Source organism: Poecilia reticulata, chromosome 21 (genome assembly GCF_904066995.2).
Source record: "Poecilia reticulata chromosome 21, P_reticulata-male-v2, whole genome shotgun sequence".
NCBI lineage: Eukaryota > Metazoa > Chordata > Actinopteri > Cyprinodontiformes > Poeciliidae > Poecilia > Poecilia reticulata.
The window spans coordinates 7,910,662-7,937,387 of record NC_088850.1 but is presented as its reverse complement, the minus strand read 5'-3'; the positions used below and the strand labels follow the sequence as shown (position 1 = coordinate 7,937,387).

General features: G+C 40.2%; 1 protein-coding gene across 1 annotated transcript in view; it reads right to left on the bottom strand.

The window, feature by feature from the left end:
• Nucleotides 1-26,726, bottom strand: part of fut8b (fucosyltransferase 8b (alpha (1,6) fucosyltransferase)) — a 107,849-nt gene that overhangs the window by 12,547 nt on the left and 68,576 nt on the right. The window contains exons 3-6 of the mRNA XM_008397469.3: nucleotides 25,399-25,517; nucleotides 23,854-24,016; nucleotides 16,229-16,343; nucleotides 9,198-9,435 (exon numbers count right to left, since the gene is read on the bottom strand). Of these exons, the coding sequence (XP_008395691.1) occupies nucleotides 9,198-9,435; nucleotides 16,229-16,343; nucleotides 23,854-24,016; nucleotides 25,399-25,517 (635 nt within the window). The remainder of the gene's footprint in view (nucleotides 1-9,197; nucleotides 9,436-16,228; nucleotides 16,344-23,853; nucleotides 24,017-25,398; nucleotides 25,518-26,726) is intronic.

Sequence of the window (26,726 nt, the reverse complement as noted above, 5' to 3'; positions counted from 1 at the left end):
CACAGAATACTATGGAACGTAGTGGTGAATTATCTTACTCCACTTTAAAGCCACAAATTCATCAATTTTATTACCTTTAAGAAATGGACGGGGACTTGGTGGCCGCAAATGTCTAATTTTGGAGAACTAATTGGTGTCATGGACAGAAAAATATCTTTTAAGTTTAAAACATCGAAATCTTTGGTAATCTTTTAAGTAGCTGTCATGAGGTTTTACGGTTATACTTGTTTTTAATTTGTCATAATTAGCAGGAATGGTAAAAAATAATTAATATAGCCATAATCAGACTTCGTGACTTTCACCTGCCCTTCATCAAAGGCTACAATTAACTTTCAGTTGGCTTAAATAGGAAAAGGAAGTGATGGTTTGTGGACCAAAATTGGGCGATCCAAGGGTCGAGTCCTGCTTGGAAGCAGCCCCAAGAAGAAGGGTTGACCAGAGCTGATTATGAAGGTCAGTCCTCTGGACTGCACAACTGCCTGAACTGCCAGACCTCCCTGACCATCAAGGCCAACTGTGCACCCAAATATATAAATGCAGAAGCTGTGCACCTACGTGTCAGAACAAAGGTTACAAGCATGTACAAGCCTAAAAACTGCATGTATCTACACACACTAATTTATAAAAATGTGCACGTGTGGAAAAAAAAAGAAAAGAAAAATCCTGTGAACTACAATGAAAGTGGTCAGACAGTGATAAGTTACGTCGGTCCAAATAAAAACGGCAACAAACAGAAACTGCGGTCACACTCTCAAACTCACACAAAGAGCTCCAGCTAATCACATCTCGCCAGAAGGGATGTGCCTGGCAGACACAACCCTCACTCCATTTCAGTCTTAAACCCCAAGCTAGGTTTGCTAGTGTGAGTGTGTGTGTGTGTGTGTGTGTGTGTGTGTATGTGTATAAAACCCTTGAATTATGTAAAAAGACAAGTTTTGAGGCCTGCGCTCTGTCAGACTAAAGTGACTTCCGTCACTGCCGTATACACAGCTGCAAACACAGCCTCCATAAGACGCTTCCAAATAAATGGCATAATGACTCGTTAAAAACAGCCTTTCACAGAAACAGAGTAGCTAAAAAAATATGCTAAAAACAACTAGAGGAAAAAAGGCTCGGATTTGTGTGTGCGCGCGCGTGCGCACCGGGGTATGAACTGAATACAAATTAGAACAAGCATTAAATATTGAACAGAAAAAATATTCCCAGGCTCGTCTTTGCTTATATAACAACATTGGCATGATTCATAGAAGGGGGAACGGGCATATTTTGAAGCCTGCTTTTCTTGGCACCGATGTAGAGATATGGAGTATGTCTGCTTCTCACTGCTGCTTAATTAGAACAACAAAGCCTCTCTCAAGTATGTCTTAACTGCACAACCTCTGCGTACGTTTTCTGTAACAGCCTCTTCCGATGCGTATGGATCTGAACTAAAAGAAAAAAGTTCCTGTATTGTATTTGGAGTATAAGATGTGCACTGGCCCTAATAAATCTTTCATAAGAGACTATGAAACTGGAGAAGCGAGAGTGACACCATCAAGACACAAAGTGCCAAGCTTCTCCATTCATAATACATTTGAGACAGAATTTATGATCTTTGAGATCTCTTGTTTCAGCCTTTGCATGTCAGGGAACATTATGTTTCGCCTTCTGCTCTCAGCAGCACGCACGATGCAGAACTATTTTCACAAAGGAGTGCGCTTTCTTGGACAAATTATCTTTGTGGGCAGCCAGTCACGGTTTTGAAGATAAGCTGGGTTTCTATTCGCGAATCTGAACTTAGCCGGAGAAGGAACCTTCAGTTGCTCTGATCTGCGCTTCATAGATGCGACATTATGCAGAGATGAGGCAACAGGACTAGATCTGGGCATTAACGCGTTATTGTTAGAACACCAAAATTCCAGCATTAGCCTATTTGATTTTCTTAATTTTTTTCATGGTTTCCCACAAAAGGTAATAGGAAAAAGGAATGGAAGACACTTCATCAGCATCGCCACCTATCACCCACAAGAGTAAAGTTGATTTTTGTAATTGTTGTTGAATATTTTAACTTAACTCTTCGTTGCTGAAAACTTCTAAGAAAATCTGTATTTCTTCTAAAGAAGCTTAATTTGGGTAAGATTTGTTTTTCTAACTGAAAATAGGAAAGAGTCTCAAAAAAAAATTAAACATTGTATTTCCTCAAAGCAACAGAATGTTAAATGTTTACACCCTTTTGAACAATTATAGGAAAAATCATTACTGGCATTTATAATAATAAAAGTTTTGTATTTGCTAATTATGGTCAATTTAAACGATTACCTTGAAAATATGTTTACCAGGTTAATGGACTTTTTTTTTTTCTTTTTGTCTAAACAAAAACATTTTTTGTCTTTTTTTTAAGCAGCCATGACATCTTACCGGTTATTTGGCACCTTCACCAAATAATAGTAATCTTACAGTTTAATTCATCCCCTCCCGAATAAAACCAGGCAAGAAATGGAATTGTTTATTGGAAGAATTAATATTGAGCATATCAATTCGTCAAGGGGGACGTTTCTTACCCCCTGGGACAGTTGACAATTCAAAGCAAGTTTTCCTTACAGCTTACAGTAATTTCAGAAGGGATTCGGTGACATGGCTGCAAAAAGTGAGATCTATCTGCAAAAAAAAAAGAGTTACTTTCCCCATTATGTGTTAAATCTTATGAGTCAACAAGCAACATAAACACAATAGCTGAAAATAGAGTGGACCACAAAGTTCACACGGTCTGTAAACAAAAAATATACACAATAATATACGACCATTTATCTCCAGCACCGTGCATGGTTTAAGCAAATGCTTTGTTTACAGGTGAGACATTATTGTCGGAGGGAACGGAAAGGTAACGCATAGGTGTGAAATGGAGGAAGAAAGTGGGGAAAGGGAGCAAACTGCCCTGCAGCTTCAACCTGTTTTTCTTTTAAAAAGATTAAAGAATATAAAAGTGTAGTTATCAAAATGAAAAAGGCCTGGAGGAAGAACCTCTTCACAGCATGAATACAAAGTAACATTCCAAAAGCTGTCGAATGGGGAAAGTTGTGCTTTCCCCCCTTAAAAAATGCCTCAATATTTCAAATAGTGTTGCGGGAATCAATGAGCCGGTGAAAGAAAATCAACCGGGCTTCCCTTTCAGCGGCTGTGGCTGGCGATGTGTTCTGAGGGTCAAATACTTCTTCCTTGTAGTCATTAAATGTATCAAAACTGAAAACTTGCTTCTTTTTTTTTATGTGTGTTTAGGCAAATGTTTGGGACATATTCTTTAATGCATACATTGGGATTTAATTCATTTAATTTATATAGTGCTGCTTTACAACAAATAATCTCTCAAGGCATTTAACAAAACAAAATCGACACATCGCGGTCAATATGCAGAAATATAGTCGACTCAATTCGACTTTAAGTCAGTCGCATGCATTCGAAAGTGATATTAGTTAGAAAAGTGTAGTTTATTAATTCAATTAGTAAAAGTTTTCCGTCGAAGGAAATCCCTGGGTCATTGAGTCACTGACTTGTGCATTTTCTGCTAGATTCAAGGAACCTTAAGGACTTTTCTTCTTTTAGGTCGGTGTGTATTGCATTTATTTCTTGAATTAAAACTACTTTTACACAAACGATCTAAACTGTGTTATAGCATATGAATAAAACTGGAGTTAGCCAAAGTAGGAATCAGAAATTTTACTCTATCAAACTAAGATTAAATAAATTTACGTCGAGGCGGAACATTTTTTTTACTTCAGGGCTTTAAACATCGCTTAAAATGTTCATACTATAATACACTGCTCAGGCTTTCCATAAACCACAATTATTTTCCAACTGTCCTTGGATCAAGACTTAGCAGTTTATATACGTCTCAAGAACTATCCCCAAACAGGCCTTCAGATTTCAATTCCCAAAAGCTTCGACTCGCATCCCCAAGCCGTCTTACAGGAATTCACACACTGACCCATGCAGCCAAAACAACTTGCTTTGTCCATTGTGAGATAATGATTGGATGGTCAAGTGACAACCCAAACACTGAAATGAATGCAGGGCATCTCCAGTGACTCGTCTGGCCTCAACGGCCCCATTAGTGACCCAAGGAGGGCAGTTCAAGTTGACAATTTTAAAGTATGACACTCCCAACTAATTTTTTAAAACTGAAAAAGTTTTTTTGGATTTAGGATGAAGACGTCAAAAAAACATATGGAGTTCTATTTATAACATGTAGCTCTCCATTATCCTGGATGGCTGAGGATCAGCACCAACCTTTTCTAAAGACGGCACAATGAAGCGAACTCATTTGTTTATTTGACCAGCCCATCACTAATCTATATTTCCTTTTCCTACGGTTAGGTTTTCATTTGGAATTATATTATTCTCCACTTTTTTTTTTATTTTTATTTAGGCCACAATCCATTTAATCTCTGCGGTGGAGCAAATCCGAGTTGAGGGTTATGTTTGTGTGGATGTGCATTTCTTGCAATGTTTTGTTTCCCCCCCCCTCCTCCATTTCGCATTTGCAAGAAGAAAATCAGCAGGTCCAATAATAGCTCCATCGCTATCTTTGTCTTTATCTTCTCCTCCTCCCCTAAAGCAATATGTTTTCTTGACAGAAATACCATGTCACAGACACGCATAGCATGCATCTTCTTTTGGTCTGTAAGCGTCTCAGATCCCAAGAGAAGCACTTAAAAGAGAGCAGGCTATCCATGTTATGATTTGTGGGGAAATTGGAATTTTGCTGGTTTGAGGCATTAGGCTCCAGAAAAGTTCACTCCCTATGTAAGCATAAACAACACAAAAAACAACACTGAGGACACATTTTATATAAATACAACGAATAGGTCGTGTTTTGGTTTCAGCAATACAGCATAGAATAAAATCTAGAACTTACGAGTCACAGAAACAAACCAATAATGACGGTTTTTACATTAAAAAGCTTCAAGAGAGTCAAGAGCCTGTGTCGATGTATGCAAACGCTGATCAATCAGCGTGAATCGCTTGTTGGGCGTGAACAGCCATATGGCCCACGTATGGGTTCTTAAAATGTAGCTTTTAATACACACCCCACGTACGCACACACACACACACACACACACACACACACACACACACACACACACACACACACACACACACACACACACACACACACACACACACACACACACACACACACACACACACAAATGGGAAGAAGAGAAATACATTAAAAAGCGGAAAAAGGAACATATGAAAGGCGAGAAAATATGAGAGAAAAGGCAAAGGGAGAGCAGGAGATAAGAAGAGGCAGCCCAGGAGAGCACGAGTCAAATGAAGCAATATGATAAAAAAAATATAGAGCTGAAAGAATTCAAAGATCAGCGCAGAGAAGCTATGAGAGAGAAAATAATTGAGGCAAAAGGTCGCACTAAATGCTTGAGATCATAAGCAGGCCCTGTTAGTTAGTGTTAAATTTTTTTCAGCGTATTGAAATAAATACACAAAATGCAAACCTTGTAAAATACTGTGTTACAAAAACAAACTTGAATTTTATCCGGATTCTATGTGATAACCCAGCACAACACAGAGCAGAACTGTGAGGCGAATAAAAACGATGTGTAGTTTTTAACCTTTTTCCACAATTATAAATCTGAAAAGTGTGGCAGGCATTTGTATTCAAGTCCCTTTACCATGACGGTGCTAAATAAACCAAGCGCCACCAACTGCCCCCAGATGTCACATAACTAAAAAAATAAAAAAAAGACACTGAAACCTAAAATTCTACCAGAACGTATTTGGAAAATAGTCTGAGTTAATTCAGAAGGGATGGATTTACTTTAATCTAGATGATTTCATTGTAACTGGCAGTATGTTCAGGGTTGTTAAACTGCTGCTTCACGTTGAACCTTTCATAATGTTCTGAGTCATTTGCAGTCAATATAAGAAACCAATGAGGCCCTTTCAGAACAGCTGTGTTTATACTGACATTAAATCCCACAAAGCTGAGCTTTACTTACCAGCTAGATCACTTATATTTGTAAAACAATTTGGAAATCATGTGACCTTTTCCTTCCACATAACTATGACTATAATGTGGCATCTTGTGACTATTTGTCACAAAATCTCAATTAAATGACATGAATAACTTTTGTGAAGCACTGGATTATAAAGAGAATTGAAACTGAGTGCAGAACTACAAGTAATTTATTACGTTTTTTTTTTTTTTTTTTTGGTCATGGCTTATAAAGTGGGAAAATCCCACTCACACAAACATCATTTACTGTTCCTCAGCCAACACGGGCAGTGAAGCAGAACAGACAGAGAAACAAAATCTTATAAACCCATTTCTATCCTGGGGAACTCTATTGGCACGCCCACTCCTGCCTGTAAAAGTTTAAAGCTTTTAACTGCTGCTGCAGCTTTTCTCTGGAACATGCACAGAGAGATCTGAGCGATATACACCGAACACATGAAGGTGCTGTAAGTGCTGGACAGAGCTGCAACCCTTTAGCAATCAGGAGAGGTTATGGATTTCATAATAATAAAAAAAAACTACCTACGACTAGTTTAAGGTTTTTTTTTTTTTTTTTTTTTTTTTTGCAAAATGAGAAAGTGACGGTCGTCGGTTGCATAAAAGCCACAGATGTGCTGCAAATATAAAAGCGACAAGACACCAGTGTGCAATACGGGCTGGGAGACATTTGCACAAAGTTGATGCAAAGCTGCGCCTCCCCTTCAAAGTTCAAATTTGCTACTTTCTCAAAATGGGAGCGAATGATAATAAATAGGATTTCAAGTAAACCACCGGCATCTGTCTGAGTCACTAACCGCAACAGACAACCAAACAACCATCACGACTGAAACAGTAATGATATCTCTGCTTTTTACTCAGCGGGACGCAACCTCACTGCTCAGCATGCACACAAGTCCATATACAGCTTGTGCAGCAGAGGCATGTTTCTCTGTCATCTCGCCTCCCTGTAGCCCCTCTGTTGGCGCGTAAACTACTTTTTTGCGTCAGACGCTCTCGTGAGACCCAAAACGAAATGAATAAAAAGCAATTAAATAGGAAAGATAAAAGCATAAAGCTCGCCTTCTTTGCAGAAAATAAAATGAAATTACAAGCATGTCAGTGACAGAGGGATGCAGACTTCTGGGATTAGCAGCTAATTTAAAAGGTGAAAATAAATTCAGAAGCTTTTTAAGTAATGGTGCAAAAAAAAAAAAAAAAAAAAGTGGAGTGAGCATCCTGGCTACAGGTGTACACAATATGCAACACGATCACTGATTTACGCAAAATAAGTAAAAGAGTTAATGTTGTTGAACGTAATTCATGCTTGTGCTTGGAGAACAGAAAGGTTCGATTTTCCCGTTTAAACCGCCAGTTAGCATTTAGAAGCTGTCGAATGGTTACGACTCAAACTTGATGACCCCAACATGTCTCTCTTTTCTGCAGCTGCAACTCTGAGCTTTAGAGTTTATTCATCGACTGCATTGCTTCACTGTGAGCCGTGACGAGACAAGACTTGAGTCCTTGTCCAGTTTTGCTTTTGCTCGCTACAAAAACTGCTTACAGTAGCTATTTTCTTTTGGCCATTTCATGACTCTTTAAGATCAAAACACGTCCACCCTCCTCGAATGGGATGTGTGGTTGTCTTCACCAATCTGAAGAGAAGAGTAGGACAACGCTCCTACAGTAAAATACTAATTTACTTTTAACCCGTCTTTAGATGGGGTGTTAATAATGGTGAAGAGCACTGTACATCAACCATGAAATTGCAGAACCCCCAACATGACAAAACCTAATTTAACGCATATAACTTTATGCTTCTTGTGCTGTTTATTAAATGGATTTTTGTTGTTTACAGTAAAGACTTATTCGAATAAAAGACAAGGTGTTTTAATGGTGGAGAACAAGGAAATTAAAAACTTTGATGCATTTTTAACCTTCACCAAACAAAAGTCCTGCCAACAACACAAGGCTGTGAGAAGTGTAACAAGGAAACCTCAGTTTAAAAATATAATGTGCTCAGAACCCGTGTTAATGGACATTTACTTAGACCAATGCTAAAAAGGACTCTTAATGGAAATGTGACAAATTTAAAGGTACATATCAGACAAATATCGCCCACTGCATGTTCATAATTTATTAGAGAAGAAATATGTGAAAAAGTAGTTGCAAGTTAAAAAAAAAAAACACCACAGTCTCAGTACTCAGGATGACATTAAATATTGATGTCAAAATGGATTTTTGGCAGAAATATGTTTACGTTGCCCAGCAGCAGCTTTTAATGTGAAAATATAAGAGCCATCAGTGAATTCATGCTCCAGTCCAGGGACTGCAACTGAGAAAAACACGAAGAATTAAAACTTCATAAGCCTGATATGATTGGTGGAATTTATTTCTGCTAAACCTGTGCTGAAACGGATATGAATGTAAGGAAAGGATTAATCGACTCAGTTGAAAACTGCAAGCATAAACAAGACGGAAGGGCAGCGGTTGCGTTAGCAGGAAATATATCCCAAATCATTTATTATGGGGTTCTTCTGTAATAAAGCCATTACAAAGCAACCTCATCCTGCAGTGCAGCAACATTCATCAAACTTTACTTTTACATGAGAACAATAAGTCAGGAACTTTCCGTTTTTAGATGAGGTTATTCCAAAAAAGATAATTAGGTAACTTATTATAATTACTGCTGGCAGGGCCAATGGTAGAGCAGAGGTGGCCCAAGGTTATATGGGCCACCATATATAATCTGCTAATAGTCAAGCAGATTATCATCTAATCTGCTTGATTAGATAATAATACAGCATTTCATTAAATATATATATTTGGTGGAATTTTTAGCAAAATTTTGGTGATGGAATGCAAAAGGGGATAATTGGGTATTTTTTGCTGAGATGAATTTGAAGCCCAAACTCGTAGCATCAGACTGTAGCTATGGTAACACAACAATCAACCTATGAATATCATTTTTTCGTGCTTTAGAAAGTAAACTTGCTAATCCATTGCATCTTAAATTTAAATATTGTCTAATGTCTGAAACCAATAAATCAAATTCAATGATACCTAAATATTGTCATTCTCAATAAACATGTTCAAGTGACGGATCTGTGAACTGTGTGAAAACCCAAGCACTTCGCAGCTGCAGTTAGCTCTGCGCTAGCGCTAACTGCAGCTCGTAGTGTGACTGTGTCGCTGTGGATGTACCCACCTGACCAGTGTCCGGTGGAAGCCCCGGAGCGGTCAGTGCACGTGTTGCTGACGGGCAGAAAGACGGTCTCCCAGCCGCCGGGGGCGTAGCGCCAGTTGTGCGACTCCAGGATGAGCGTGCGCTGGGTGCCGTACGCGATCATGAAGCAGTAGACGACGTGGTGGAGCTGGCAGCCGTAACCGCAGCCCTTGTTGATGTTACACACCAGCTTTCTCGCCTTACTGCAATCTGGGGGATTCTGGGAGAAAAAGGAGAGAGTGTTTCAACGGGGGTTGTTTTATAGCTCAACTTTCACCTTGAGTTTCTTGGAAGACTGATCTCTGACACGTAATAACACACGGCTCATATTGTTTTATTCGTCTTCATTGCCAGTCTCGTACTGAACTCTGAATTTTATGTCGCCTGCTCATGATTTTCCCCTAGTTTGTCTTTTAAAATGACCTCTTCCACTTATCTCCAGCTGTCTCTTTATTCAATCGTTCTGCTTTACTGAAAAAGGAGAAAGAGGCTAAAACTTTTTCACTTTGTTGCAATCAAAAAGACCCTTTTATTTAAGGACATGCAAATTGGTCAATGTTGTCTTTCTTCCACAGAAAAGCGATTCCGGGGATAATTTTCCATCAGAGTGTGTTGAAGATCCCGTCTGACCAGGTTTCCTGCACCTTTTTACTTTCAAATTTCTACTGTTGTATTATTCTCAGATATCGCTGACGATCTAAAAAACAAGCAAATACAAAAGTTCACTATTAATTTACAGCAGATATTTATACAACGGTCAGATTTCACCTCCAATGGATGGATGGATTGGAGTAAAAAAAAAAGAAAGATAAAAGCAGAAAAGAAAGAATGCAGAGAAGGAAAAAAGATCAAAGGATGACATGAATAAAGCATGAACATAATCACAAAAGGAAAAAATGAAGGAACAGAGCAAGAAGGGTTGGGGGAACGGAAGGGGAAAAAATGAAGGAAGGAAGGGATCTAAAATTGAATGACAAAAAAATGGAGATGCAGAATGCAAGATAAAAAGATTTGAGGGATGAAAGATGGGAAAAATTAAAAGAAAGAAAGACGAAAGGATAGATGGATGGACAGACAGATTGATGAACAGCAAGATATTTAGTGAATGGATGAAAAGACGGATAGAGAGATTAATGGGGTCTGCATTTTTCTTAACCAAAAATGGGACATTGAGTTTCAGAGATCGAGATGGTGGGGGAAAAAAAGAGGAGATCCGCATATTTCTTCCCACTCTCAGTTTTTTTTCCCTGTTCCTTGTTAATCCCAGTCTGGAGAATACCTCAATCAAATTCCAGACTTCAAATCTGTGCAGGAACCCAGATATTCACTACAGAGTTATTCATTCCAGAAGAATATAGAGCCATTTAATCTATATTTGGTTTTTGTTTGGGTGATGCTCAATAAAAGATAGAGTGCTCTTTAGCAGCTGTTTTGGAAAATTACTGATTGCTTTCAAAATAGGCTGAATGCCACTGACAGGCACCGACTAATTTCCAGGTCTAGTCCTTTCCGGTGATTTGTTAACAATAGGAAAAAATAAAAAAAGATAAAGAATAGTGCCAGCTCTGTCCTTTAATCTTTTCATTGTTGCTTTTGTTTTCTCTTATTCACTTTTTCCGTGCTGCTTTTGCTCTATGTTTACTTCACTGTCGTTCTCTTAAGCTAATTCTTAAGCTGTCCCTCTCTGCTCTCTCGGCTTCCTATCTTTTAATATCCTTTGTTTCTTCCTCCTTCTCATTTTCGATGCTCTCTCTCTCAATTCATCAGCTCAAAAATTAGCTGCAACATTATGCAGTCTGAGGGTTAGAATACCGAATAAGAGGGGGCTGGGAGAAGGAACAATAAACTGTCTATTTTACGCACAGAACAAGTGGAACGCAACAGATTGCTGCACGCTATGTCACCGACGAGTTGCCGGGCGGGTTGTGATCCGCTTTGCAGCCGATCTGAGCGACTGGAAGCCAACCGGCTTCCTAAACAGCAATTATTCGCTGATGGGAGTGTTTTCCTCATTAGGCTGCTGCAGCTGTGGATAGTTCAGAGTAATCAGGCCGCCCAACACCCACCGGCTAACGCTGCCTATCACACGCTAGCAGGAGAAGTAAAGGGGAAATAGAAGAGTAAGAAGAAAAAAATAGAGAGAAAAAAAATGAAAGATTAAAGTTTTCAAAAAAGTGGTATTTAAAAAGAAACTAATTAGCAAAAGAGGACAGGAAGCTGGCCAAAACTGATTAACGCTCCTCTTTCTCAATAACTCAAAGTACAACGGCCGCAAACAGGGACACGGCAACCCACACAGGTATTTCCTTCTATTTCTAGAATCCCAGTTCACCAGCAGCCCCACGGGTGTAAGCTAACCCACTAGAATCTACAGTCAGTGGCGTCTGATTACAAAGGACCTTCTCAAAGCTTCCTTTCTCTATAGAGAGGCATGTCACTGTATCTGCGTGAGGTCATTTTATGGCACGAGTCGTGCCGAGACGAAGCCGCCGTCACTGGAACCCGGTGGTTGCTAATGGCGGAGCTGGAACGGCTCAAGGATAATGACGCCAGCTGCGCGCACGGGCAGCGTGCTGTAGGTTAAGTACCTCTTTAAATAATATTCTTCTCACATATTAACACCCAGGGTCAGCAGCGGAGCGCTTCGGGTTCGGGCAGACCACGGCGTTATTGTTGGTTTTAGGAGCGATGGATGGCTGAAACCAACTGAATATGACAGAATAATAACCTCAGGTAATTAAACACAGTGCTCCCCCCTATCCACTCACTTCAAGATGCTTAAAGTGAATGCGGGACGTTTTCTGTGCTCAAAAGACCTCGAGTAATAAAAGAACAGTTCATCACTGCTGATGTTCATCAAGGCCTGATATATTCATATCAGGCTTTGTGTTCTTATTGGTGTTATTTTAGAAATAAAAAATAATAATAACACCAGTAGTGCAACACTGACAGATTTCACCAGAGTTTTAATGTGCAATATTTAAAAAATAAAAAATAAATAAATAATTCAAATACTTTGAATAATGGCCCGCAAAAAAAAAAAATAAAAAAATCTTAATGATATTGAACCTATTTTGTTGACAGTTTACGGCCAATTGATTTATTTATTTTTTTTCAGCAACAGAAAGTCGATGTGCTTTTAGTCTGACGCTCAATAGAAAGTTCCTCATTTTTAAAGTGAATTTCAAAATACAAAGTAAAATGTTAAATATGCACATTTCTACAGTGGTCACTGGGTAGATTGAATAGACAAAAAGATGGATTTACACATGGATGAGAACAATAATTAAACAGGTGAACTGATCACAATCATAATCATTATGAGACATTTACATTTTAGAAAAAAAGTACCGTATGTGAAGGCACATCCTACTTTCCAACTAGCAAAGTTATAACCATAAATATGAACTGAACCAGAAATATAGTCCAAGGACTGGACAGAAAAGAGTGAAGCAGCAGCTAAAACCAAACACTTCACTTGTTATGATTTACTAATTTGCTCCTGCCATCATCTCTAACAAGAAAAAATTGCCACCATTTTTATAAATGATGACAGACATGTTTAAGAGCACCTTATTAATTCGGTCTGGATAAAATACGTCCAACTTGATTCTGAGGAGAAACTTTTTTTTCCCCCCATCTCCAGTCATTTGCACATCTCTGACTGTGGGGAGAAAAAAAAAAAAAAAAGCTTTTTAATAACCACATTAATACGGAACTGAGACACTGCGAGAATAATCACCAGCCGCCTGCTCACGTAGTTGCGCATCTACGGTGCAGCGTGTGCGTATACAATTTTTTTAAAGAAAATAAACACAGAGAAAATGTGAACTAATTGTATTGTTTATAAGTAAATATACCCTAGGCTATTATATTATACCCTATATTCCAGGGCTATTCAAAAACCACCCAGAGCCAAAGCTGGTCTAACAAAACCTAATTCCATTGATCGTTTAGTGGCTAATTTAGATTACCGTCTATGGCCAAAAATGATACCAATCAAAGTCTTAACAATTAAGATAAAGGTTGCAGTACATGCAGTGTAAATGAAGAAGAAGAAAAAAACATTCAATAGTTTTAAAACATTTAAACTGTCCGTTTAATCAGAAACGGTAAAAAACCAACAGGTCGAGTGCAACGACTTTTCTGTTTTTGTGAGCAATTTACACTTAATCACATTGTTTTAAATAGACGCTCTATAAGTTTAGAGAGTGGTGTGGTTGTTTAAGTTTAACGCTAGGACAAGCTACAGTTTCTGGCTCTGGTTTACGCACAGTGACCCTCTCCTGAACCCACCTGGTTTATTTTGGAAGCTGTGCAAAAAGCTGCTGAGGTACACAGGTTGTCAAATACATGAGAGAGGCAGAAAGAATCGGGTCAGTTTTCAGAATAGGACGTGGAACTGTGTACCACGCGCAGAAACGTAACAATAACTGGTTGGTCAAGGGCTTTGATGCTATTATGTTTATTAGAGGTCTGGCGTTGGAAGATCCCAGGGCGCCGCATGACACCACGGAAAGCTGCTTTAATAAAAGCCGAGGAGACAAGGTGTTACAATTAACAAAAAGAAGGTGTTTGGGGAGTGAAAAGCAAGTTATTAGATACCACAGTCATTTTACCCAAATGCCCTCAATTTGACGAAAAACAGACAATACCTCGTTTCCTGTTATTTTGATGGTATCTGTTCCTTGGTATAACAACCTCTAGCTATTTTTTAAATGTTTAAAGAACATTTTTATGATCACATTTTTTTATACTGAGAAAAAAAGGAAGGAAACATGTCCGCTGCATTTCACAGTAATCCACTTTCCTTATGCCTTTTCTCTTTTTTTGAGTAACATTTATTTACATTTCAACAGCATTTACAATGGCCAAATCACATTTTTACTTCAAATGTCTACACCAAGTTCAAATTCTTGACTTTTTCAGACTAAAATTGACAGTTTTTGGAGTCCTCCGTTCACAGCTCAAAATAAAAAAAAAATGATAAAAGTTAACCATAAGCTTGTGGCAATGACTTCTACAGCCGATAGTGGAATGAAGGAAAATGCCTAGAGGGACTGAGAGGAAGACACGAGGAAGAAGGGCAGGTAGAAAACAATGAAGACAAGGATGTAGGGACATTAAAACAGCAAGGGAGGACACAAGGAGCGAGAGAAGAACATATGAAAAGGATGATAGGACACTGGGGAAATAAACAGGATGAAGGGCAAAAGAGAGGGAATTAAGAACCAAATGAGAAAAGACACAGGTAAGATAAGAGGGGCTGTCATAAAGGAGGGAAGGAAGAACACAACAAAGATGAGAAGGAATAAGGTGAAGAAGAAAGAAAGGATATCCACCAGGAAGAACTGCAACAAAAGGAGGCAGCTATAAAAGACACAAGGATGAAAGAAAAGCTATATCAGAAAGGAGGGAAGGAAAAAGTAAACGAAGAAGGACATCAGGGCTAAATGAGGAATACATGAATAAATAAATGTACAGAGGGAGAAAAGAAAGAAGTACAGAAGGAAGGACAGACGCTAAAGTCCTGAAATCCTAATATTTTTTTCATCCTCTGATAAACTTTTCCTTACTTTTCCAAACCTGCAAAAGAGCAAAATTAAATTCCACGTTTTCCAGACAGCACTGAAACCACAGACATAACCTGGTTTCTTTTCTTTTCAAATCCAAATAAATGATTTTTTTCAAACAGTTCTCGCAATACTTTACTGGTTGTCATCAAGTAAATCATGAATTCTTCGAACCGAGCAACGACAAAGCTCCGACGATGGCGTGATGCCACGAGAACTGTGTCGCTGATGAGAAAGCACAACAAAGCTGGGATTTGACTCATTGTTACCAGGCTGCATTTTGTCTGTGATGAATTATCGCTGGGAAAACAACCGGGGAGGCAATGAAGATACGAAAAAAATAAACAAGACAGTAATAAATATCAGAGTAAAAAAGAAAAAAAAGAAATAAAACCCAACTGAGCTCCATCTGAAGGAGCCGTGGCTGCTGGATGATGCGAGTGGACAGATGGAGTTAGTTATGGCAGGAAAGAAGAGGAAAGCTGACGCAGGTGGCAGCGACAGCAGAACAAGAAGGAGGAGCCTATCTGTCTCTGTGCACATATAGATGTATGGATCTGCATGAGAGAGCCAGACACACACACACACACACACGTGTGTATACAGGCTATCGCTTTGCATTTAAGCACGAGCATCAATCTTATGGCTCAACTTCAATAACAGTTGCTTGTAGGTGCGGGTGAACCCGTCCGCGCGTAGCAGCGTGAGGGTGTGTGTGTGTGTGTGTGATGAATTAGTGATGGCAGCTGGTAGAGCAGTGTGATCCCTCAGCAGCGGTGACAGCAGCTGTTAGTGGTGCCGTCTCCGCCCAGCCAGACTGACTGGGTCCTCTTCATCAAACACACCGGCTCATTAATGCTGCAGGACCCGCTGCCGCAACGCACCGCCCCGTTCGAAAAGCCTGCGGCGGCAGAGCCGGCGAAGAGGAACGGGGCTGCTCGGGCCAGGGGATGAGTCCTGAATATCATATATGTATACTGTAGGAGTGTGTGTGTGTGTGTATGCGTGTGTGTTTTTATGAACATGCAGCAAGGTGGCTGACTGGGGCATGGGAGTGTTTTGTCTTTAAACTGCATAGACATTTCAGTGTGTGCAATGTCTGCAGATATGTCATTCCATCTGTCTTTTGGCATGCGAACGTGTGTGTGTGGGTGTGTGTGTGTCTCGAAAACGCTGACAAATAACAAGAATCCCGTTTGTCAGATCCCACAGCTGAAACCGGCTGCTTTCATTCTTTTTTACCTGCTACTTGTGGAAACCGACAGCGGCAGATAAAGATGGTGCAAATGAGACAAAAAGAAGCGGAAAAACGCGTACGAGTGCCCGTCCATGTGAGGCAGAGAGTCGGATGAATGCTAACAATGCAGCTTTGTCTAAACGTATCTGCGCCGAGGAGAATCCGGGCCAGCTGGCCCGAGCAGCAGGTGTGTCTGTAGGTACCTGTAGGTAGGTGATTCTGTTCTGGACCAGATCTGACAGGTCTTTAGCCTCCTTCGTTCTCCAGTCGCCAACTCCGTCTGCCTGGCTGAGGTAGTATAAATCTGTCATGATGGATCTGTAGAAACAAGCACACATTTTCAATCAACGAGATCGCTTTTTAAACCAACATCCGAATATAAACACAGTCTGAATAAAGATGATTTTTTTTTCTCTATAAAACATGTTACGCTTATTCTGCTTTCTAGGATAAACACACACAGCCTGAAATATAAAAAACAGAGAGGAAGTGGTTGAAATACAACTGTGACGTCCCCTTCCACTCTACGTGGAGGGATCCGTCATTTATTAATTGCGTTTTGTCCCGAGGCGGACCGGAAGGGGCGGGGCCCAGGATTCGCTAGGTCCTCGCTATATAAGCAGCCTGCTCCAGTGCGTGAAGACAGGAGAGAGGAGTTGAAGTTGGCTTGGAGCCAAGTCGTCTTCTCCACCTACCCACCCCGTCTTTGTGTGGTTTTGTTTTGTTTGACCTTTCTTCTCTTTTGCAGGACTTCCCTGCTCACCACCAGTTTCAGAGATGCCATCGGCCACAGGGGGCCGCCTGCTTGTTTGCTTTTTTTTTTGCTATTTTGTTTTATGTATTGCTCAATAAAGAGCGTATTTATTGTTGAAGGCCGTGTCTCCCTGTTTTTTTGTTACAACTCAACAAGCTGGGTCGTAACAAAATGGGGGCTCTTCCAGGATCCGGTCCGCTCTGGGCAAAACACAATTAATAAATGACGGATCCCTCCACGTAGAGCGGAAGGGGACGTCACAGTTTTAATTCCTGATCTACAGCTATGGCTACAGAAAATGTAAAGAAAAAAGACAGAATGCACTTCATGTAGAATTGGAAACAAAAACAAAATAAAGAGAAAAGGAGGTGCTGGCTGCTTGCTGCCAGTAAGTGTCACCAGAATATAGCTGAAGGGCAATAGCTGAAAAGCTAAACGCAACTGTGTCGTGGATACAATCAAAAGTTACAAACCAAACATGACGAGTTATGTAACCACCAGGCCAGGAGAACACTGCATCCACGTACAGGTCCGCTTACCGAGCCTGCCGTGTATTTGAGCATCTGTTTATTTTGAGAGTGGTGTTTGAGCTGGTGTAGATTACCAAACGCAAATATAAACTGTGAAATTGCAGTTCAGAAACAGATAAACAGTTGGCACAATACCTGCCTCGGTAACCGGCGTACGTATCGGTATGAAAACAGCCATGAGCAGCTCGGCTTTCGTGACGATAAGCAGCTATGTGGAGCTGCTTTGTTCCTGGATTTTATTTCAAATCTTTTTTTTTTTTTTTTTGCAAACAGATCATGTTTTGTATGAACGAAGGCAATAGCCGATCACAGCCACAAGCTCTCGTTCGCTGGCGTTTAATCACCCGGCGCCCAAACACAGCACCCGGGTGATGCCGTGGGACGTTAAACAGAAACAAAAAAAGAAATAAATAGAATTACAAGCAGAGGGCTAGCTGTCTGCAGGGAAGCATGGCTACATTTCTTTGGGTGTTATTATTAACTAATAAAAATTAACACGCTGTGAACTGGCAACTTTATGGTGGGGAAACCACTTTTTCCACTGTAACAGAACAATTTTATTGAGTCCAGAGCTCCAATGTGCAGGATAATCTTGACCTTTGAGAAATTACTAACCCTAAAAATAATCACTCTGGTGTAAAGTTGCGATGTCTTCCAGCTGTTTTCTCACAATAACTACAGTACAGCCTCTGTCTGAATAAACCACAGGAACAATAGTCTGCCTGTGCAGGCAGCGTACTCGCATGCTCTGCTGCTTGCTGTTCTCTGAACCTGACAACAGCAGAGGCAACAACAACAAAAAAAGACTTATACCTACTGCATGGGGGGGGAAATACCTTGCTTTAGTCTTGTAGCATTATGTAGAGCTTACCCAATAGGTCACAGAGCTGTTTTTCACAAGCAGAGTTTCACGTAAGCCACCAAAGGTGAAAAGTTCCTCTATTTGCAAGGCTATGTGAGCGGAACAGAGACATTCAGTGCATTTATTTAGAGGGATGTGAGGCATAGAACATAATAATTTACTCAAGTCCTACTGTAAAGAATGCGACTTTTATGATTCCAATTACTAGGGATGCGCCACATATTGCAAATGTATCTCAGTATCAGTGCACGCAATATTAACATTGCCAAGAACTGCTTGGATTGCAATAAATATGAAATTATTGTATAAATGTCAAGCTATCTGGGGTCTGTGATTGCCATAAACCCATAGCCTTCTGTGATTAGCATAATAAATATAAGTATTTGTTTATCATAAACCATATTGTTTATGCCCAAACATTAAGAATTGCATGTCTCGCCGTTATGCATGTTATCAACAACTAACATGTAACAGCATGACATGGCTGAGAATTGTTCTGGTTTGGTCAGAGGTCCATATGTGTCACATTTCATAACATTCAGCCGGACCAAGAGGAGGTCAGAACCAAAAAAATCAAAACAGAGTGAAATGCAAAGGTTTCAGGACAAAATTAAATAAATATATAAAAATTTGTGAGGATAACTTTTAAACCAGACATTAATATACATGATATAAAAATACATATAATCTATTGTTTTGTTTTTTTAATATTACATTAAGTCGGGTTAAACCTTTACTGTTAGCAAGGATTACTACTTCTCCTACTCGCTAAAAGCCCGGATCATGAGCGGAAGGCATTTTTAGCAAATATGTGTAATGCTTTCTTCAAATTGAAAAAAAATAAATACATAAATAAAAAAAATAAATAAATAAATACAAATCCTGTAATGAAGATTACAATATCCTTTGAGGAAATAAGGTGAGCTTCAGATATGCTGATATATTTTCAAGGCCTTCAAATCATTCCTGGTTTTGAACGTTTCGAGACTCGATTCCTGAACGATATTTATGGAAACGGACGCGACCTATGCATCTATGATGCTGATTGACAACAGCAGCTTCTCCCTGCCTCCTGAGCTATATTTTGGATTAAGTCTCCCATCTACATCCCACTGACAGCAAATCCGAGTGCATGTCACACACTGCCTAACGTCGTGACCATCCACTCTCAGACATGCCTGAGACTTCTGATATATGCAGCTAAGGGCAAACACATCACACACTCAGACACACTTATGCAAGCTTAATTTATTACTCACTTCTCGACCCAAATCAGTCACATCCTGTGCGACGGAGAACTCTTATACATGTATTCAGCAGCCCATGTAAACACACACACGCACGCACACACACGCATGCACACAAAGCAGAAGAAACGCACCGTCTCATTTCAGCAGCGTGGCATTGTGAAGAGTGTCTTTCTAAGCTAACTTGGACAGTATCATCACTCATTGTAACATTCTGAAGCAGCAGGCATGGTGTGTGTGTGCGTGTGTGTGTGTGTGTGGTGTGTAAATGGATCTAAAATTTCTCCACACAGGGGACCCATCACACGCCCAGTGCGGTGAGGAGCACACCTGGCTGGCCGCAAAACGGAGCAAGAAGGAATTAGCAAACGGGCCCTGTGGGATCCGGCTGCGAGGCAGAGGACGGCTACGCAGGACTCAAGCCCCACAGATGAATTTGTGTGTGCCAACATAAATGTTTGCGGTCATTCATATGTGCAGCTTGGAGGCCACTCCAACACCTCGGTTGTGCATTTCGCTGCATGGTTATGACCGGACATGCAAGTACAGAGTTTCAGGTTGAGAAACGGATCATGTGAGAGAAAACCGGGCAAAGACAGGAAAGGTGGGGGACAAAAGGCTTTGTCCTAAAGTTAAACGCATGACTTTCATATTAGGGGTGGGCATTTCTCATATTGTTTATTGTTTCTTTTATAATAACATGTAGATTTATCATCGCTTCAATAAATAAAAAACTAAACTAACAGAATCACTTTTAACATTTTTCTCTGTTGTTTGTTTCACAAGAGCACCACAAACATCAGTAAATTCGAAAGTATGACTTTGATGAACTTCTTTACGTAAGTTTCAAATGTTGATGTTTATTTAATGTTTGATGCAATATGTGATTGCTGTGTCATGTGGTCACCAAAATCAGACAAGTAATTTTTTTGTTTTTACCACAATTTTTACAGGTATCACAATAGAACCACAGAATATCGCACACATCTACTTTCATAAACAGAAGCAAGGTCTTAAGCTGCTTAGCAAGTTTGAAATATTACCCTGTTATTTTTGGGCATTATTTAAAAATAATCTTTTAAAAGATACGATTTAAGGCACACTTCTTCAATAACCAAGTAGCGTGAAATAACACACATTCTGTCATGTTTCAGCCACAAATTCAAATTTATTTCAATGGGTTTTTATGTGACAGGCCAACAGAAGGAAGTGCCTGATTACGGAGTGGATTGAACTTTTGCAGAGGCAACTCCGAGTCTGTTGCGTGTGTCTAAACCAGCTTTTACATCCAGAGGAAGGCTTCTTCAAAAGAAACGCTCAATCTCTGTCAGACTGGATAAAAACAGAGTCAGAGAGCAGCAGCTTTCAAGTCAGCAGTCTGTATAGTCGTCCCAAGCCGGGTCGTTGGGCCTGCTTTTATTTAGGGGCATCAGAGTTAAAAGGGTTGAATAGTAATGAATAATAATCCTTTCAGATTTTGACTGTAGAAAATTTCTGAAAACCCATTTATCTTCGTCCTTCCACTTCACAGTCACGTTTCATGTAAAATAATAAAATATATGACGATTGTTGGCTGCAACAAAGTAAATGTGAAACTCTTCAAAGGCATGAAAAGTCTTTCGGTTTCAGTATAAAATTGGTTTCTTGTGGACAATTAAAACCTCAGTTCCAAACTGAGGTTTTATTCTTATAATGGTATTACAGCTCTTAGATCCCCAGGCTTGTTTTAATTAACACTCTTAATGCTAAGTGATGGTTAGCATACAGCCAAAGAGTCTCTACGAACACAGAATCACTACACCGTACTTCTGTCAGATTTACATATGTTTCTTTGCTTTCCAGCTGTGAACATCAACATTATTTCCATACCCGAAAGGAAGAATGAGCCCAAAAAGCGGCTCGTAATGCAACGACTGATTCCACTGGAAAAGCAGGAAAATCCTTTCATACTTCAATTTAAAGAGCTCCGTTTCTGTTTTACTCGGGGAAAACACTCCAGACCGAGGCTGTACTCGGCACATGGCATGCCCCATCCTGAGCAGAATGTAAAAGAAGAAGTTGCAACATTTGTTCTGTTTTACCGCTTTTCATTCTCCCACTTCCATTGGTCATGAATTCCTTATCATGTACAAGTTAATCAAAAAAAAAAAGAAGAAGAAGAAGAGAGAAGTAAATGCAAAAAGGATATTTGGCCACATCAGTAAGTCTGTGTGTATGTGGTGGTTAATCTCTTTTTTTTTTTTTGGAAAGCTACTTAGGCAGCGATGCCTGAGACAATAGGTCCTGTAAACTGCCTCAGGAAGGATTACATCCAGGAATGTGACACCTACTTTTCCTTCTGCAGCTAATTCCAGGTGACTCAGAGGGCGTGTTCAGGATTTTTGTCCTTTGTTGCTCTGTAAGGAGCGCGTGCTGCTGAGCAGTGCTAGGATCCAAATCAAGTCCTAACAGAGAAGAAGCAATTTTGGTTGACGTTTTCTTTTTTTATTATGAATGTGGGAGTTTTTTTTTTGGTTGTTTGTTTGTTTTTAAATTAAACAGAAACAGAAACTGGTGTTTGGGAGGGTAGTTTTTAAGAAAGATAATACTGTTTAAAAGTCATTCTGATTTGGAAAATCTGAGTATTTTGATGCATTTGCTTAAAAAATTTGGAAATACGTGACTTTCCTGCAGGAGAAAAAAAAGCTTCAGATAAAAATGTATGTAATTTAAATGTATTATTAAATATAAATAATTCATAGCTCCTTTGAAAAAGACATGGCTATCCCCCAATGCTTTTCTTTTTTCATGGTACTTTAACAATATTTTTAGTTCCATACAGCTTTGGGATTAATGAGCGTCTCTGCTGGCACGTTCAAACTATCTTAAGTGTTTAGCTAAAGATAATTTATTTAGGAGAATAAATTACGCAGTTTTCTGTTTATGAAGTAAAACACTGCAAACGTTCTATCTGCATCCATCAAACTGGCTTCATTCACCTGTAGATTTATTCTATTATATGTATTTTTTGTGTTTTTCTTTTGCTTCTTTTGAGACATGAACAACTGAACTATAGAGGGGGCTATCATCACATCATGCAGAGGACAATGTCAGAGTAACTACAAGTTTACTTTACGGAAAAAAGGGTAGACATGTTGCATTAATTAAATGTCATGTTCTGCTTTTAACCATTTTTTTGTGATGGTTTTTTTTACTTTCAGACATTTTAAAGCCTTTTATTATCCAATAACCTGTTAAAACAGGCTGTACATAGCAGGCTGTTAGTCCCACAAAGTCCTTTTTTCTTGATGGCTGTGACAAGAAAAAGCCATCTTTTTTTTTCTTTTACACTGGCAAAACTCACATCATATATTAGAGTCTAAAACTCAGTTGAAGCAGACATGTTTCTCTATTTTCAAGGACAACACAATGGCTATTGTATATTCCTGTAGGCCTACTAGAAGCATTTCATCAGGATGTTATGTGAGACAAAACAAAACACTTTCAACATTTATTGCTAACAAATACCTAAAAAATATGCCACGCGTTTGTTTCAATCACACATGATTTGATGGAATCATCTTTTGCTGCACTTACAGCAGTGAGGATTATAGAGGAGTGTTTCTGAACGCAGCCCTCAGGGCTCACTGCCACATACCTAACTAAAACTGTAAACAGGATTCTTTGTGATGGAGGAGAACTCATCCATGCGCAACAGTTTTCAAGCTTTTGCAAAGATCATCCATCCATCCATCCATCCATCCATCCATCCATCCATCCATCCATCCATCCATCCATCCATCCATCCATCCATCCATCCATCCATCCATCCATCCATCCATCCATCCATCCATCCATCCATCCATCCATCCATCCATCCATCCATCCATCCATCCATCCATCCATCCATCCATCCATCCATCCATCCATCCATCCATCCATCCTCTTTACATCCTTGTCCCTTAGTGGGGTCGGGAGGTGCTGCAAAGATCATTAGCTAAACTTATATCCTTGTAGAATTTGTAGAAACAAACTTTGTTGTGCTTTCTCGCACAATGACAATAAAAGAAATTGTGATTCGGATTGTCACACGTCTTTTTCAGACTTTTCTTTCAGTGCTGCTCAGGAAAAGCATCTCAACAGCATGATGCTGCCACTACTGTCCTCCACGGCGGGGTTGGTGGCTTCGAGGTGGTGTGTAGTGTTGGATTTACCAACGGCGATATAAGAGAAGACATTTGTGGGACGCGCTGCTACAACGAGAGGCACCGTGGGCCTCCTCATTAAATGGTTTCAATCTTTCAAATTAAAAAAAACAAAAAACAAACCAAACAATTTGAGGAACACAAACCTAGAGAACTGCGTACTGCTTGAAGGGAGCTACGTGCAAACTGAGCTTTAAAAGGAGTAAAGAAGTTCCGACTTCGTTAACTCGGAGGCTGCTGCACATGCTCACCTCTCCTGATGTCCCAGGTCCTGCAGGAGTGTGTCAGCATATTTCGGCCTCTCGCTGTTTTCCACATTGGAAAGCCTCTTCACCTCGCTCCGCACAAAGTACCAGAACTCCTTGACGCCGTTCTCCACCTTCCTGCGCAGCTCCTCCTGCGTGGGGCCGGGCCCTGCGGGGGAGAACGGGGAGGAGAGGACGGCGGGGTTTTATAACACTCTGAAGCGGCCGGCGCGATCAAAGACAACGGACCAATAACCCAGACCGAAGAAACGAAATACGCTCTCAAAAGACCCTGATTATAGTGTATAAATAGCCCCTCGCCAGTGAATGTGCCGACGGGAACTCTGACCCCAGGTGTTACTTTGGCCTCGTTAGGAAACACTTGATCACTGCTTTTGTGCATAACCTCTCTCATGTTTTTCCACACACAGGAAATGTATACCCCTTTCCAACCCAGACAATGTGGAGCAGCCAACATTGGTACTGCATGTGCCTGCCCTGGTTTCTGTCGAGAGAAACAGAATGGAAAAGAACAGAGCAAAGAGAAGAACAGCCTCAAGCAGGAGAAGTCGGAGGTGGTGCTGGAGATGGTAAAGCTCTTCTTTTTTTTTTTCCAACCTTCTATCTCAGACACTCTCCTCACTTTACCCGCTCCGCTTGTGGAAAAAGCTGGAGGGTATTTTTAGCTTTTTCTCCCCCTGCAGCATGATGGAAAAACTGACCCTCCACTGCCCTCTACGCTCACATGTCCTTTTTTATTTTCTCCCCGTCTCTTTTCTTCCCTCTCGGTCTCTTATTTTGCCGGCGGGGGGATTCGCACTGCTCCCACTTCATTCACACGTTTCCCCCCGTTCACCTGACAGCTTTCCTGCCCCTTTGACCACTGCTTAGAGCAGCGAGTACACACACACACACACACACACACACACACACACACACACACACACACACACACACACACACACACACACATAACCCGGCCCCATTGACGCTGCGGCTCCACCGTCGTCATCGTCGTCGTCAGGCTGCAGCGGGTTGAACACTGGCCTGAACTGACATCATCCCTGTAGGCGAAAGCTCACACAAGCAGCTGAGAGGTTTCACACCACATCTAGATTTATATCGTGAGCCTACACACACTTACAATACGCTCAATATGCTCCAAGTTTGTGCCAAACCCCGTCTTTGGGTGAGCCTATTTTAAGTTTCACTGTTCTGCACATTTCTGGACTTTCTCTTCATTTATACCTTTGAAGGTATAAATCGAAAGACTTCAGAATGAGTTTAAGGTAGATATTACTGGAAATGGAACCAGCAAACACTACAGACAGACCAACAGACAAATGAGTGGGTTGGTGATGTAGAGCAAGGTGGGATGAATGGTTGAATACAGAGTGGAGATGGAGACTGACAGGTGGGAATTTGAGACTACAAGAAAAGGATTGAAGTCTAATAAATACCTGTCCAGATTCTATTTTTTTAAGCCAAACCTGGAAAATGCTGACCCAAATTTCCAGGGTTTTCCAGACTGCGAAACACCTTCCTACTTACCATCTCCAGTGAGTTTCTGGAAGCTGTGAATCTTCTGCTTGGCTCTAGTCAGCTGGTCCTCCAGGGAGCGGAGCCGTCCTGCCGCCAGCGACCCGGCTTCTGCTTGACCCTCTGGTATCCTGGAAGGCCCAGAAAGACGTCAGGTGGATTAGGAAATTAAATAGCAGGAAGAGGAGGCAGGAACATGTCAAAAACCCTGAACGCAATAGTCCAATGCATTGACGGAATAACAAAATAATATTTTTAGGAATGCTCAGTTATTCTCTGAATAACTCCAGATGGATTCCGCAAGGCATCCACTTGCAGACTATTTTAGTCAAAAAACTTTCTTTCTAATTGTCAGTTGTGACTCAGGAGGTAGGCGAAGCGGTAAGGATATCCTGTGGTTCGTCTGATTTGAGACGTCTCTTGCTTGGGTGACTCTGGTCTCATCTTTCAATTTAAAAGTTGCTGAGAAAACCGAGCTGCGGAGGCTTGCATCTCGCAACGTTCACCGCCGAAACTTCCACAAAATGTAATTTGTTAAAACGCCAGTGTAGGCCCCCGAAAGTCGTGGCCCCGTGTGTTAATTTTGAGCTCAAGATTGGGCTCAGAATACAAACCGTATGAATCCACGTTTGTTGGGTTCGACCTGTCATCTGCTCCCAAACTCATCCATGAATTACGTCCTGAGAATCTGCTGAATATCCTGTGAACGGAATGGCAATTTACAGAAAAATGCTATGATTATGTGGAATAATAGGAAAAATATGAAAAAGCAATTATAAACCCATAGCGCTATTCAGCTGCGACACGACGAAGCACCTGATGAGCTCATGAAGTTAAAATTACAATAACTATTTCAACTTTTTCTTATTTCAGTTTTACAAGAGTAATGACTAAATTTAACAAATCTAACGTACTGCGGGGGAAAATAAGTGTTTGACCTGCCGATTTTTATTTTTATTTTTATGTCTGCTCATGTACAAATTGACAAGTTACATTTTTTATGATAGTTGCATTTTGATAAGTCTGTTCTTTTTTTTTATGATGGTTCAATTTCAATGTTTGCAAAAAATCTGAAAAGCATCACTCAAAACTTAGAAATTAATTTGCGAGTCACTGACATTAACAAGCAGTTAATCCCAAACACAGAAGACAGAAAACTAGCTTCGCTCCCATTTTGCAGATAGAAACCGACCAACCAACGGAGCAAGACACGAACTGACAGCCAAGAAAACAATCAGCCACACAAGCAGCTAACCCTACAGAACCAAAAACGACGTTATAATCTGAAACGTCAAACAATAAATCAACAAATCAGCCAGTTAAGCAACTAAACTAACAAC